This window comes from Zeus faber (genome assembly GCF_960531495.2).
Source record: "Zeus faber genome assembly, chromosome: 1".
Lineage (NCBI taxonomy): Eukaryota > Metazoa > Chordata > Actinopteri > Zeiformes > Zeidae > Zeus > Zeus faber.
The window spans coordinates 28,844,366-28,859,406 of NC_137193.1; the positions used below are offsets into that span (position 1 = coordinate 28,844,366).

A 15,041-nucleotide genomic window follows, 5' to 3' on the forward strand; every position below is an offset into this window, starting at 1 on the left:
AACGGGTCCTTTAACCTTTCACATCAAGATATCTGAAAGAAGTTGGGTTCATTACATATTCCCACCTTTAGAGCCACGCCTGACATATATCAGCTACAGAGGGTTGGCTTCAGGGTCCTAAACACACTGAGTTCTGCAGCAAGTGAAAATATGTTATTCTCCTCTTTTTTTCTTTTCCCTATTTCTGCACCCTGTGGTACCTAAACAGTCATGGGATTGTGACCTATTGTGACCTCTAGGATATTCACAGCCTCGTGACATTCTAGACCAAGAATCCAGGTACATAGACCATTCTGAAAATGTATGGGATGTCCAGATACATTGAAGATAAGTGGATATTTCTGAGCCATTTTCAGAAAATAGTGCTTGTCATCAAATCATCAAAATCGGACAAATATCCAATTTTCAAACGTTATTGATACTGCATTACAGTACTGAGCTCCAAGAAAGGGCTCCAAGCTTAACAGGCTAGAGGTCATGGGAATGATAAAGCTTGATCAGAGACTAAAGCTGCTTTCAAACATGAAGAAGAAGAAGAAGAAACAGAAGCAAATTGTCTGCATAAAGAGAAACTTAAAACTCGAACCCACCCGATGTATACCTTTAAGTCCTTACACAGATGTCCACACTCAAATTGGTATTTTGTTCCTCTGACAAAGTGGGAATAATCAAGCTTTCAGAGAAGGTGTGTGGAAGATCAAGGTCATCACTACATTCTGATATACTGTTTATATGTATAAAGGCTAGAGTAGAATTGCAAAAAAACTGTATGTGTCATCCTTATCTAAAAGCATCTCTCCTGTACGGGACTGAAGCTTCTGAATCAGCTGCCTGACGAGCTTGCAGGGCCAATAATCTACTCCAAATGATCTCCAAATTCATGGACACTCCCATAATGGGGCTTTTGAAATCTCTGGGGAGGTGTTTATTTCGAGCAAAATTTGTATTTGGGCTGAAATGAACTTTATAAATGTATCGTCCGATAATAGAAGAGGGTTGAGAAATTTGCGATTTGTCCTAACCTTATGTAACAGTCTATTATCAAGTTGGAAATAGTGGATGCGGGTATAGGTAAAGTGCAGGTTAGACAAAAAGGAATAAGCTCTATTGGGGGAAACTTAAACCTCCAAACATCTAAAAGACCACATTGATTCATGACGTCATTTACAACCCCAGCTGACCGAGAGAGATTCTGGGGTTGGACATCTAGTACAAGATGACATCTAGTACAAGATTGAAATAACCTCCTATTATGAGAAATCCATTGTCAAGCTTAGGTTTTGTCAAAAATAAAATAAAAAATTCTCAAAAAAAATTCTGCAGTCGCAGTTAGGGGCATATAAACTCACTGTAATTACAGGAAAAAAAATGTTTGTAAAAAATGTTTTTGTTTATTAATATGTCACTCTGGCTCTTGCATTTAACTTGGAATGGTACACTTGACCAATAATATCCAAAGTAAAACAAATCAGACCCTGCCAAGCCAGTGGGGCGCCAAGTGTGGATTCTAAGACCATTCACAATCTAAACCTGATAAAATCTTTTTTTTTTTTTAATTTGTTGTCGAACAAAACCAAATACATTTGAAGCCCTATATCTCAGTAATTAAAAGAGCTACCAAAATAATGTCAGCTGGTAGTGTCAATACGGGGCGCCGGTTAAAATGGCCTTACATACAATTCAGGGCTTTGCAAATGACATGTAAATTCTACAACGCAGGTATATTCCTCGACCAAATCAACCACTCGTAACACATGAGTGTCTTTTTTCTCCCATACCTTCTTTTCCTTTTTAGGTGAATAACAATATAACTAATCCAAAAAAGTATACATATATATACACACACACACACACGCACGCACGCACGCACGCACGCACGCACGCACGCACGCACGCACGCACGCACGCACGCACGCACGCACGCACGCACACACACACACACACACACATTTTTTAACTGTGTCAAACAACAAATTCAGATGAGAAAAAAAGTTGATGAACATCAATATGTTTGTCGAAATGTTAAGCTGTAACTGCCAGAAGAGACGTATATTGTGGTGTGGAGGTGTCTGTCTTGTGTCGAGGTAATTGGGCCCAGGATCAGGGTGGCTGTAAACCTGTTGCTTGTCAGAGCAATCCACAGGCAACAGATAAATCACCCATCACCTGTGTATGTGTGTGTGTGTGCGTTTGGAAACATACAAGAAGGCCTTAAGCCAACTTTACACAAGATCCGACAAATAAAAAATGAACCAGAAGATCGATCCATTCCTATGGAGAGTGGAATTCTGCACAAGAAAAGCTGCTGTTGTGCAGAATTTTCACGTCCGATCTAGGCTCCGAGATGAGTTCAAAGACAAGTTTGGGAAAAACAGAACGAAGAAAGTTACTAGAAGAGATACAGAGCTGTGGCGGATCTGACAGGAAAGCCAGCTTGATGCAAAACCTCTCCTAAGTTTGTTTCATGGCCACTAAGGGGTCGGATCCGACTGTCAGATGTGTTTTCTGAGTTAGTGTAAAACTAGCTTTATGCCGACCTTCAACACCAGTACCAATGTGGATAAGTCATGTACATTCACCGGTGGACATCTAACACACACACACACACACACACACACACATACACACACACACACACACACACACACACACACACACACACACACACACACACACACACTCAAACACATACAGGCGGTCGCATCACACACGCACACACCACCACACCTGCTCAAAGTGCACCCCAGCACCCTCCTGGTTGCATTCCTCTCCTTTCCTCCCTCGTTTTCTGCCATAACTATGACAGGAAGAGGCCACGTGACCAGTTAGTAGTTTAAGTTTTTCTGGACCTAATTCACTGTTTTTCAATACATGTTGTCGTCCAATGTTTAGGTTTTTCTGCAAATGTTGTTTGTTTCTATGTTTATTTGATTCTCCCCCTCTTAGAGTAGTGATCAGTTGTTTATACACCGCGATCCAAATTATTATGGAATTGATATTTTTCTCAGATTTTCCTAAATAGTCGGTGCAAATGGGGTCAGTATAATAAAATAAGTCATCAACCGTTAGGGTATAATTCAAATGTTATTGAACAAACTTCCCAATGATAACAGAATTTTTTTCAACAATAAAAAACTCAAAATGCACTGTTCCAAACTATTATGCACAACAGAGTTTCAAAACATTGTATAGAATGTAAAGAACTGAAAATGGTTATTTGTTGAATTTGCAGCATTAGGTCATATTTACTGAAATCAAAAGCTATTTCAATCAAAAACATCTTTACAGGCCAAGTTACATGTTAACATAGGACCCTTCTTTGATATCACCTTCACAATTCTTGCCTCCATTGAACTTGTGAGTTTTTGGAGAGTCTCTGCTTGAATTCCTTTGCAGGATGTCAGAATAGCCTCCCAGATCTGCTGTTTTGATGCAAACTGCCTCCACCCTCATAGATCTTTTGCTTGAGGATGCTCCAAAGGTTCTCAGTAGGGTTGAGGTCAGGGGAGGATGGGGGCCACACCATGAGTTTCTCTCCTTTTAGGCCCATAGCAGCCAATGACACAGAGGTATTCTTTGCAGCATGAGATGGTGCATTGTCAGGCATGAAGAGGATTTTGCTACGGAAGGCACGGTTCTTCTTTTTGTACCATGGAAGAAAGTGGTCAGTCACAAACTCTATATACTTTGCCGAGGTCATTTTCACACCTTCAGGGACCCTAAAGGGGCCTAACAGCTCTCTCCCCACAATTCCGGCCAAAAACATGAGTCCGCCACCTCCTTGCTGACGTGGCAGCCTTGTTGGGACATGGTGGCCATCCACCAACCATCCACTACTCCATCCATCTGGACCATCCAGGGTTGCACGGCACTCATCAGTAAACAAGACTGTTTGAAAATGAGTCTTCATGTATTTCTGGGCCCACTGCAACCGTTTCTGCTTGTGAGCATTGGTTAGGGGCCCAATAGTAGGTTTATGCACAACTGCAAGCCTCCGGAGGATCCTACACCTTGAGGTTCAGAGGCACCAGCAGCTTCAAACACCTGTTTGCTGCTTTGTAACAGCCTTTTAGCAGCTGCTCTCTTAATCCCATGAATTAGTCTGGCAGAAACCTTCCTCATTATGCCTTTATCTGCACCAACCCGTCTGTGCTCTGACTCAGCCACAAATCTCTTCACAGTACGATGATCACGCTTAAGTTTTCGTGAAATATCTGATGTTTTCATACCTTGTCCAAGGCATTGCACTATTTGAGGCTTTTTGGCAGCAGAGAGATGCTTTTTCTTTCCCATATTGCTTGAAACCTGTGGCTGCTTAATAATGTGGAACGTCCTTCTTAAGTAGTTTTCCTTTAATTGGCTCACCTGGCAAACTAATTATCACAGGTGTCTGAGATTGATTTCAGTGAACCAAAGAGCCCTGAGACACAATACCACCCATGAGTTTAATTGAAAAACAAAAAATGTAATGTTTAGGACACTTAAATCCAATTTGCATAATAAATTGGAACGCGGTGTAGACCCACACATGATAAATAGTTCTCCAAAGAGGGGGGTTGGTGGTGGTTCTCTATAACCAAAAACTGTGCTCTTGTCATCCTACAGGTCATCCACAGGACAGAGTTACTGCAGCAGTTCTTGATGATTTAAGAATTAATAAAGAGTTGCATTGCAGGTTGAGAACTTGAACTCCACTTGCAGACTAACTCTGTCCTGAATGCAATGGCAAACAAATACTGTGTTGTATGCCCAGCATGCTGACAGCACAGGTTAAAAAAACAAACAAACTAAAAAACAACTAGCTTTATGCTAAAGCGTTCAACATTACATCAACATTATTCCAACAGTGCCACGCCTCGACAATACAAAGCATTCAACACAGTCCTTCACCGCAAACTTCAGACCTTTGCACACCGGCAACAAGTGGGTGTGTCGAGGCAAACCTGACCTTTGGATAAATGGAGGTGCCATAAAAATTGCCTTTGCTTCTCTGTGACCCCTCAACGTTCTAAGCCCTTTCATTGTCTATCGGTGACAATATCTTTGTCCCAACAACTTAGTTCCTCGACCTTTTTCCTCTCGCATGGCCAAGTCGCTGAGTCTGCTGTGGGGGGCCGGATCCCCTCCCTGCTGGAGAGTCATGATCGCTCTGGAGGAGAAGAAGCTCCAGGGCTACAAACGCAGACTGCTGTCCTTTGAGAAGGGAGAGCACAAGTCCCAGTAGGTGCTGCAGATCAACCTGAGGGGACAGGTAGGTTTAGCACAATTAATGGAGGGATTAAGGGATGACAAAAGTGTCGGCTGAAGCTGAATACGAGGACTGTATTTCCCAATCTACTCCTTTAACTTCAGCCCTTAGCTCCAAGCACACTTTACTAAAAGTGTTTGCATGATAGAGTGCTTGCATGGAAAAAGACAGCATGAAAGATGAAGTCCTTACTCTGTCTTATTGATTTATAACTACAGCAAACATTACAAGCCACACAAGTGTAATTAGGCAAAATTTCTCTCTCCTCTCACCCTCACAGCTCCCTGCCTTTACACATGGGGACAACATCCTGAATGAGTCTATCGCAGCATGCTTATACCTTGAGGTAGAACCACCGTGCAAGTACTTGATCAAATAAGTGATGACAGTACTGTTGAATTCACACACATGGCGTCCAATGATTTCCTCTCCTCATCCGTCGTCTGGAAAGAATCAGTTCAGATCCCAGGGGGTGCCGCTGACTCTCGACAGCCCGGCGGAGCAAGCGTTGATGTACCAGCGCATGTTCGAGGGCATCACGCTCAACGATAAACTCGGTAAGACGCGGTGTGCTTGTTGGAGGTCAACCTATTTATATGGTCGCATGCAACGTGAAGAGTTTGGGTAATGCAGGGGGGGCTCTTTCTCTTTCTCTCAGATGCGGTCATCTACTACGAGTCGTTCGCCCCTGAAGGAGAAAGACACGACTTGGCCGTGATGAGAAACCGCAAGGCGCTGGTGGCCGAGCTCAAACTCTGGGAAGGGTATCTGGAGAAGGTACTAAGGACACAAGCTCTGAGTCCGAAATTACGTGTTAGCGTACTATTTAGTACACCAAGTAAGTCACATAGATCAGGGTTCCCGTTTTACCTTTTTTTTTACCTGGCACACCACTGTCCTGTTAACCACAAAAAATGCCAGAAACATGTATAACTGAGCTTATTATTATGACCTACTATAAGTGATGCGTAGGGTTGCCAACTGTCCGGTATTAGCCAGGAAGTCCCCTATATTGGGCTAGATTGGTTTGTCGCATACGGGACCGCCATTGTCCCGTATTTTCCCCACTCTACCCTGTTCACCAGACGGCTTGACAGATCCTAGATCTGACACAACAACAGTTAGGGTTAGGGTTAGATGTGGGTGCATCAGCGGTGGCTCGATGAAAAGCCGTCTGTACTTTATGCCGTCGGGAATTCTCAATTAGCCATTGAGGTGAATATGACCTAACCCAGCATGCTTCCACAGAAACGCACAAGAAGGCCACACTACCTAAAGGTGAAAGCAATGTTGATGCATTCTTCGTGACATCCACTGTGGAAAATGACAAAATCGCGGCAAGTGAAGCCTCGTATGTGTACCATACAGTTTAACACGGACTCGGCTACAACAGCACCGACTGTCTTGTTAAAATCAACGGTGGTTTGTTTCATGACTCAAATGATGTGAAGAAGATACGCTTGGGAAGAACGGAAGCTGAGATGATTACAATGAATGTTATAGCACCAAATACTGTAGAAACAAACAAGGGAAATAGAGAAATGTTTCCAGTGGGCGTGAGATATTTCTCTGTGCCTGGTGCAGTGCAGAGCAAGTTTCTTGACCTTTATGAAGACGCTGATGAAACCGCACACGGCATACATCAAGCTCTGGTGAACTGAAAAGGCATGAACTGAATATTAGACGCATCGCAGCCGATGCAGCAGATAATCACCACTCCGTTTAGCATTAAGCAGTGCTAACAATCGCATTCTGGAATCTAATTGCCCAGCTCATATAGCTCGCAACACCTGCAAGCACGCCTGCAATCAGCTGTCGGTGGATATTGAGTCAATAGTTTTAAAGATCTACAGCCACTTCTCAGTATCTGCTTCCTGAACAGAGGAACTGCGTGCGTGTTTTGCATTTGTTAACATTGAGTGGCATGAAATTCTGCGTCATATTTGCACACGATGGCTCTTTCTTCATCCAGCTGTTGATTATCTCCTGCAAAGCTGGCCAGCTCTTACTTCATACTTCGGGTCAACTTGGGGTGACCTGTCCTGTGGCACTGAAGGGGACTTTTGAGGATGAAGAAAAAACCGGAGCTGTTGTGATTTATCTTTGCATTTTTCACAACGTGGGGGGTGTTTTTGACCAGCTCCTAAAAAGGCCGGAGGAAACAAAGCTCTGCATCACAGATGTTTACGAGGAAGTACGAAAGTTCAAAATGAAGGCGCTTCAGCCGAAACAGGACAGCTTTGTTGGATACCAGACCAAGCAGCGAATGGACGAACAAGTGTCAGCACAAAGGTCCAAGCGGCAACAGGGCTTTCTGTGGAAGGAAGTTCTATGACTGTCATTGCATGCATTGACGAGCGGTTTGATTTCTCACCAGACAATGTAATGGCAACACTGAAACCGATCGGCCTCTATGAGGAGCTCTCCCTCACTCACCTGGAGCAGGGGGTGGCTGCCCTTAAAATAACAGAGGCAGTCAGTATGGGCCAACTCTATGAAGAGTTTTGTGCTCGCCGGGGGGAAAAACAGAAAGCCAGACAGGAACAAAATCCACCAGTGAGGAGTGTGACCGACTTGATTGGCATGTTCAAGATTGTCTCATTTGTCCTCAGTGTGCCAGGCTCAAACGGCTTTGCAGAGAGGATCTTCTCTCTGACGGTCATTAAAGGGTCAGACTCAAGAAACAGATGCAGCGCAGAGTTGATCAAAAATGAACTTCAAATATCTGTGAACTGTGACTTGTCGTGTAAGGACTTCTGTCTGGCTGTGCAAAAGAACAAAGGGCTGCATGAATCAGTCAAGAGCAGCAAAAATATCCATGGAAAAAGTAGACCTGGTGAGTCATGCCCCTCTTTTCCTCTTTTGCATTTGAAATGTTTTTATTTTTTTGCTGAAATGGTCCAATTTGTGATTTCTTCACATCATATATTTTGACGTTTATTCACATAAGCTTACATAATGATACAGTTTTAGTAAAGCTATAGACTACATGGAATATACACGTTTTTGCCTTTCCAATTGAATAAGAATATGAGTCTATACTGTTTATTTACATAATACCCACACCGCCGTGTCACCGTGCATCGTACAAAGGTTTTTGTCCCGTATTTGGTACTGAGATAGTTGGCAACCCTAGTGATGCATGATTCGCGAGCGATTCATTTGTGTCGAACGAATCTGTCCAAAGACGTGGGAGTCGGGAGCCACTCCCACAGAAGAGTGGGCGAGCAAGTGAATCTTGAACTCGTTCATCGTTGACTGGAAGTCTTCCCTCGCCCACCGTGCGTTGAACCAACCGACTCAAATGAACAATGAGTCAAAATCAAACTACTCGTTGTGCTGAGTGACTCATCAAAAGTCCTCATTTTCAGTGTGAAACTTGTTCTGCTGGAGCTGGTATTTTGTCTGGAACTTATGAGTTAGTGCAGCCGTGCAAATTTTGATCTTGTAACACAAAAGCTAATTTCCATTTTTTTACACTTGCCTAGATATTTGGACATCGGGACAGACTCTCTTTGCTGTTCTTTCTGTATGCGTCAAGGTGGGGCCGGGCTCGTACCTGGCAGGAGCCTTCTCATTGGCCGACGTGACCGTCTTTCCAAGCATTGCCTACGCCTTTCGCTTTGGGTACGTTGAACAATTTCTTGGCCGTTTGAAACAATGTTTCCCTTGCTCGTTTTATTCATGGACACTCAGACTTCATGTGTTCATGTGTCTCCAGGCTCTCTGTGGGCCACTACCCCAAACTGGCTAAGTACTACAGCCTGCTGAAGGACCGGGCGAGCATTAAAAGCACGTGGCCGCCGCACTGGGTGGAGAGCCCAAGCGGTTATGATGTCCTCAAGGATCTGTGAATGTGCTGCTGTTGTATACCTACAATACTTACAATTCTGGAATCTAGTGCTCCCGACTCAAATGTGCTCTGGTTAGATGATCAGAATAAATCAGAATTGAAAGATTTTTGCAAAGGCCATCGAAAGGAGTCAGTGATATTCTCAAGAATGCTGAGCACTGAGGGGAAGGTTCCTGTAACCCTAAAAGGTAAACCATGTTAGAAAAATAGAATTGTATGTGAAATTTGAGTTTGCTGTTTTCTCAATAAATATTTATACAACTAAACTATAAAGGCTGAATGTTTCTTTTCTTTGTCATGTAGAGCTTTGCATTTTATGCAGGATACTATTGAGTGTTATCAGTAAATATTGAAGAGGTTTTTGCAATCTCCTATATTTAATGGCCAAAGAAAAGCACAAAATAGATCTAAATGAACACTTAGAAAAAATATTCAGGGGGCATGAGAGCATTTTGGAGAATTCCGGATGGGTTTTATGTATATTACGCTACGCTACATGCAGGGCCAACATGCATCTTGCAGTCAGGGAGTGACCATAGAATAAGGAAATCTTGCACATGAACCCACTAGGGAATTAGAAAATAAATTAAACTGTAACTTTTCTAGAGTCTAATCACAATATTACAGTTAGTCTAAAAATGTATTTCAAAAAACTGCAAATATTACCCTTAATGTGTAATACTGTTGATCAGTTGAAGAAAATACACGCAACAGTACCATACAATACCTGATTGTATATACATTATATGATTGAATATTTGCCTGAATAACTCATTTCGCAGAAACGTACAATTCCATGTTGTCACCGTATTTGAATAAAAACAAATCACCCGTTTCCAATGGATTTGTTTTTTTTTTATTGCAGAATGTTCGTCCACAGCATTTCAAGTGAGTGTGTCTGTTTCATTCAACGGTTTCATTCATGTTCACTTCACAACGTCTTATTCTTAAAGTGACATTTCCTTCGTGTTTGACTTCACCAGCAAGTCAAACGTGACCATAGCGACCCCAAAACCAAATGTTAATATATATATATATATATATATATATATATATATATCTCAGTTGGGACTTTCCTTCCTTCCATTTTAGTTCAATGCTTTTCTATTTCTTTAATTACAATTCACAGAATAGTTCATCTTTCTTTTTACCCCTTTCTGAGAGTATAATACAAGTTTCTACAGAAAAATACAAAAAGAATACAAAACGACACTAAAACATGCATACTAAAGTACACTAAGGTACCTCGCAGCTGAAGAGGGCATTTATACATCTGATGTCAAATTTTTTTTTTTTTTTTACAATTTATAAACAGCTCGTTTTTGAGAGAAAATTCATTCTCGACTTCTGTTTCATACATATAAGTGAAACATTACAAAGATGAGAGCTTTAGAAGAAACGTAAGGTGCAAGATGTCACGTCATCCCTGTGAGTTCCATCCACGTCGCTTTCAATAAATTAGAAAAAAACAGAAACGCAATAAAAGGGTGAACCCATCCTCACGCCAAAAAGAAAATCATGAGGGAAAAGACTGAACCCCACACGCAAAATCAAATCCGCTACCAATACTTCAACCCGGGACTAGAAAACTTGACTAGTTCATATACCCTGAATACGTGACGAGGAGGATGTGAGTGGAATCACTTCAATGAAGAGAGAAGGACACAAAAAAACAACAACAACAAAAAGATGCTGCGAGGTTCAGCTCCGTCCCTTTGAAGCGAAAGGCACGGGTGGAGACCTTTCGCATCCTCACTAACCCTTAACACACCTGTGGTGACCTCCTCTCAACACACACACACGCACACTCACACACACACACACACACACACACACACACACACACACACACACACACGCACACACACACACACACGCACACACACACACACACACACAAGCATTGGGGGGGATCGTTGAAAATTACATGATGAAATATCCCAAAAGTTTCCACAACTTTGAGACGCTCCGTTGGGACGATTCTTCCGAACCCAAGATCACAGCTTTGAGCGACGGACTCCGATGGACTCCGTCGCCACAATGGCCTTTCCTTCTGCTTGGCTCGTCTTCCTGCGTTGCAATTCTAACCGTTGGAAAGACGCCGCCCGGTCAGATGCGGCTGATGCAAGAAATCAAACTGACAAAAAGAAATGGAAGCGGCGAGGGTGGCAGAGACGTCGCACGGCGGTCTGGAGGCGAGGCGTCAGAGCTGCATGTCCGGGGAGTCGGACAGTCCCAGAGCAAGAGCCTCCTCGGGCGTCAGGCCGCTCTTCAGCGTCCGCCGCACTGTGGAGACAGGAAGCAGTGAATTAGGAGTAATGTACAGCCATCCAAAAAGCTTTTCCCTACATCCGACAAATATATTTCGCATTGCATTTCTCTCCTCAAGTCTTCCATTCTAGTATCTATTTAGCGTCCCCATTAGCCCATAGCATCAGCATGTAGATGGCATGAACAAGGGATGTAAATACAGTCAAAGAAAAGTGGTTGCCCCTGACAACGGTCATTAATAAACAGACAGAGGCCATTGCCGCCATTGACCCATCAGAATCGAGCATCCGAAGGAGCAGCGTAATAATTTGCCGCTTTGACGTGAAAAAACGCAGACATACATGATTTTCGGTTGGCCCGTGAGCGCCTCCTCTCGCGGGGCTGCGCCCGCGTGCCCGGGCCCTGCGTGGCCGACCTCACGATGCGCTCCATGATCTCGTCCGCCGCGTCGTCGCCGCAGATCTGGACGTCCTCCACCTGGGGCGTCCACGCCGGCATGCTACGTCCTAATTGGACAGAGACGGCGGGAGTGATGAGCCGGGACAGATGTACACGCGGTTCTAATAACCAGCCAAGAAGCCATTTATTACATAAACAGTATATGTATCTATTCATATAGAATCAATTAAGGTCTGAAAGGGTTAGGTTTAGGTTCGGGAAAATCAGTTGAAGTCAAAGAGGGGCATGTTCTGCAATACTTTCTATAACAGTTGTTATAACCATTTTGGTTCCAACTATGGTACACACTAGATACATACTGTAGGTGCAGTTTTTATTTTATATATGTATGCATGCAAAATCTCACAATTTAAGAGGTAAATTTTATATTGGTCATTTTTAGGTTTATTCTATATTAAGATTTGTTTTAGCTCTTCATTATTTTTGCTCTATTACTAGATCTATCTTGGGTAAAGATTAAAGATTCAAGAGGTTTATTGAATCTTTACCCAAGATAGATATAGTAATAGAGCAATAATTATAAAGAGACACACTTTAGTTGATATGCGTACAAATGTACCATGTGAGCAGTGGTTGGTACATGCCATAGAAACTACCAGTGAAAAAGCCTTGAATTACCCACGAGTATTATATAAAGTATTATGATAATAATGCCGAGGTAAGAAGTAATATACTATTATTATTACATGTTAAACAACATTTCCAATAATATTGTATATAATTATTATAAAAAGAAAAAACCCATCTTGATTGTAAATGGTGACTTTTCTCCTTTTCCCAAGGAAAACCTCATGTAAGGACGCCACGCTTCATGTGTTTGATTTGCATCTCTTCTGGGTGTTCCTCACCTCCGCGGCCGGGGCGTGACCGGGTCCTGGTGCGGAGCCCCGGCACCACGGCCGCCGCCTCCCTCTCGCCACCGCCACCCTGGCTCGTCCTCAGCATTGCCTTCATGTGCTCGTGCTCGGCGACGTCCTCGGCGTGGCCCAGGCCCTGCGGGTGCTCGCCCTCCTGGGCTCCCCCGGGGGCCCCGTTGCTCCCCGACCGACCGCACTATGAGATGAAAAGGGGAGAAACATTTGAGAACCCGCTATTTTTGAGTATTTGGACTTTGAAACACAGCCATGTTTAGAGGCACGCTGCAGCAGGGGCTTCTAACCCATTTTGTTTTCTCGGAGAGCTCCCGAAATCAAAGCTGATACAATCTAAGACCCCAATATTTATTTAATTTGTCATGCATTTATAAGCTGGTACAACCTTACAATCCCTCCGACATCTTATCACTGCACTGCAGTCTTTCACATCACATTTAATTGTTTCACATTGAGGCCAATAAGCATTCCTGTTTAGACCACATTTCATTCACTGTTTATTTTTAAATTTAATTTTTCATTTTCATTTCTGTAACAAGTGCATTGTTATTGATCGTTTGTTAGGAAATGCCTCAAATCGTCCAAGGCCTCCGACCTCCATGCGATCTCTGGCGTCCCCTTGTGGCGCCCCATTTCATTATTGCGCTCCCTGCAGCAATACACTGATTGCGCAGTAGCCACTTCATTTTTGTTCAACATAACTTGAGGTTCATCCTAATTGATGAGAAAAAAAATGAACGTGAGACGTTAGAGGAATAAAGGAGATGATATATCAGTCGTCACAGTTAGGAGGTTTGAGTGCACGCGTGCTGCGCAGACGCATGCGGACAGACAGGCACACGCAGTGATACCTCACTCTCCTCTTCATCATCCGACTACATGGGAAAGAGAGGGCGAGAGCCAGAAATGAAAGAATGGATTAATGAGGACACAATGGAAATAAGAGACGGAGGCAAAAGGAAGAAAGGGAAATGAAAAATACCAGTGGATATGTGTGTGTGTGTGTGTGTGTGTGTGTGTGTGTGTGTGTGGGGTAAGTAAAACCCCAATTTAACACCCACAAGCATTATTAGGAACTATACCCATAATCTCATAATTTTGTAATGTAATGTCCCGATATATATTTTTTTATAGTTTATATGCATCTCCTGCTTTACTTTCATGATTCAAATGTCTATATCATTTTTACAATTATTTTACATGACATTTACATAATCCCAACTAATATAGTTTCCAACTAAAGGGCTTTCTAGATGCCCCTATACAATAAACCAACAGTTCCTGAATCTTTGTGTATGAGTGTGTGTGTGTGTGTGTGTGCGCGTGTGCGTGCGTGCGTGTGTGCGCGCGCTCACTGGCGCGTTGACGTCCATGATCATCTTGCCGCGGGTCTTGTTGCGCTCCCGGTGGTCAGCCCTCTTCTGCTTCTGCTGCAGGACGCGGTCGCGGGTGGTGCGGTACTCCAGCGCGAACTCGCTGAGGATCTTGCTGAAGCGGTGGACGCTGATCTCGCGCACGCTGTACGCCGGGTGGCCCAGGAACAGCAGGAAGGCGTGGAACCTGATGGCGGGCAGGAGGAAACAATCAGGACTGGGGACCGGTGAGCATAAATAAACTATCCAAGAAAAACACACACCAAAAAAAACCAAAAAAAAACAAGCGCTCAGGGTGGGAACACCAGGTGCCACGGTTTTTGGCATTTCCGACAAGGCCGTAGAGTAGAGGCCGAAATTTTTGAAGTAATTCCATTTTTTTCGGTCTGTCTTTCTTCCAGTCTCTTTTTTATACAAACCTGATAGCAATTACAGTGCAGAGCGGTGTAGAGTATATCTAGAAAAGATTTCCTGTGGAAGTAATAGGGTTCACGGCAGAGATGTGGCAAAGTGCGTCCTACAGACAGGTATTTAGGCTACACGGGATGGCCGCTTGTTGACCTCGTACCATGAAATTGGCGGTGATGGAGCGCGGGTAGAATGTGAACAGGAGCCCCCGTGGACCCGTTGCATTTTGCCTGACCGTGCTGCTTTGTGAGCTCTGGGTCCCGTTGTTGCCAAGGAATGCAAATACGCTGGGCCTCATTCGATAACATGTGTGTGGAAATGCTCTTCGCCTGGGATGAATCTCAGCAATTGTAAATTGAGAGTCGTGTGCCTGTGACTCCTAATTAGCAGAAGCCACGCCCGGTTTCTCCATAATAAGGAAGTATTATTAAGCTGCAGATTATTAGTTGTAAATACTTAGTAAATATTGTTTTATTATTCACAGTTTTACATTGTATTGTATAACAGTTAATATTTACCCGTTTTAACTTATTTTGGCACTGATATGACAATGACAT

General features: G+C 43.3%; 1 protein-coding gene and 1 pseudogene across 2 annotated transcripts in view; one reads left to right on the forward strand and one right to left on the reverse strand.

Moving 5' to 3' along the window:
* Positions 1 to 5,083: 5,083 nt before the first annotated feature.
* Positions 5,084 to 9,102, forward strand: LOC307229216 (glutathione S-transferase A-like; annotated as a pseudogene). Its single transcript has 6 exons — positions 5,084 to 5,251; positions 5,529 to 5,594; positions 5,700 to 5,805; positions 5,907 to 6,025; positions 8,790 to 8,875; positions 8,970 to 9,102. The product of its transcript is annotated as a glutathione S-transferase A-like (transcript).
* Positions 9,103 to 9,954: 852 nt separating this feature from the next.
* Positions 9,955 to 15,041, reverse strand: part of fhod3a (formin homology 2 domain containing 3a) — a 64,398-nt gene continuing 59,311 nt past the window's right edge. The window contains 5 exon segments of the mRNA XM_080000123.1: positions 9,955 to 11,387; positions 11,714 to 11,878; positions 12,680 to 12,884; positions 13,555 to 13,578; positions 14,059 to 14,263. Of these exon segments, the coding sequence (XP_079856249.1) occupies positions 11,305 to 11,387; positions 11,714 to 11,878; positions 12,680 to 12,884; positions 13,555 to 13,578; positions 14,059 to 14,263 (682 nt within the window). The 3' untranslated portion in view covers positions 9,955 to 11,304.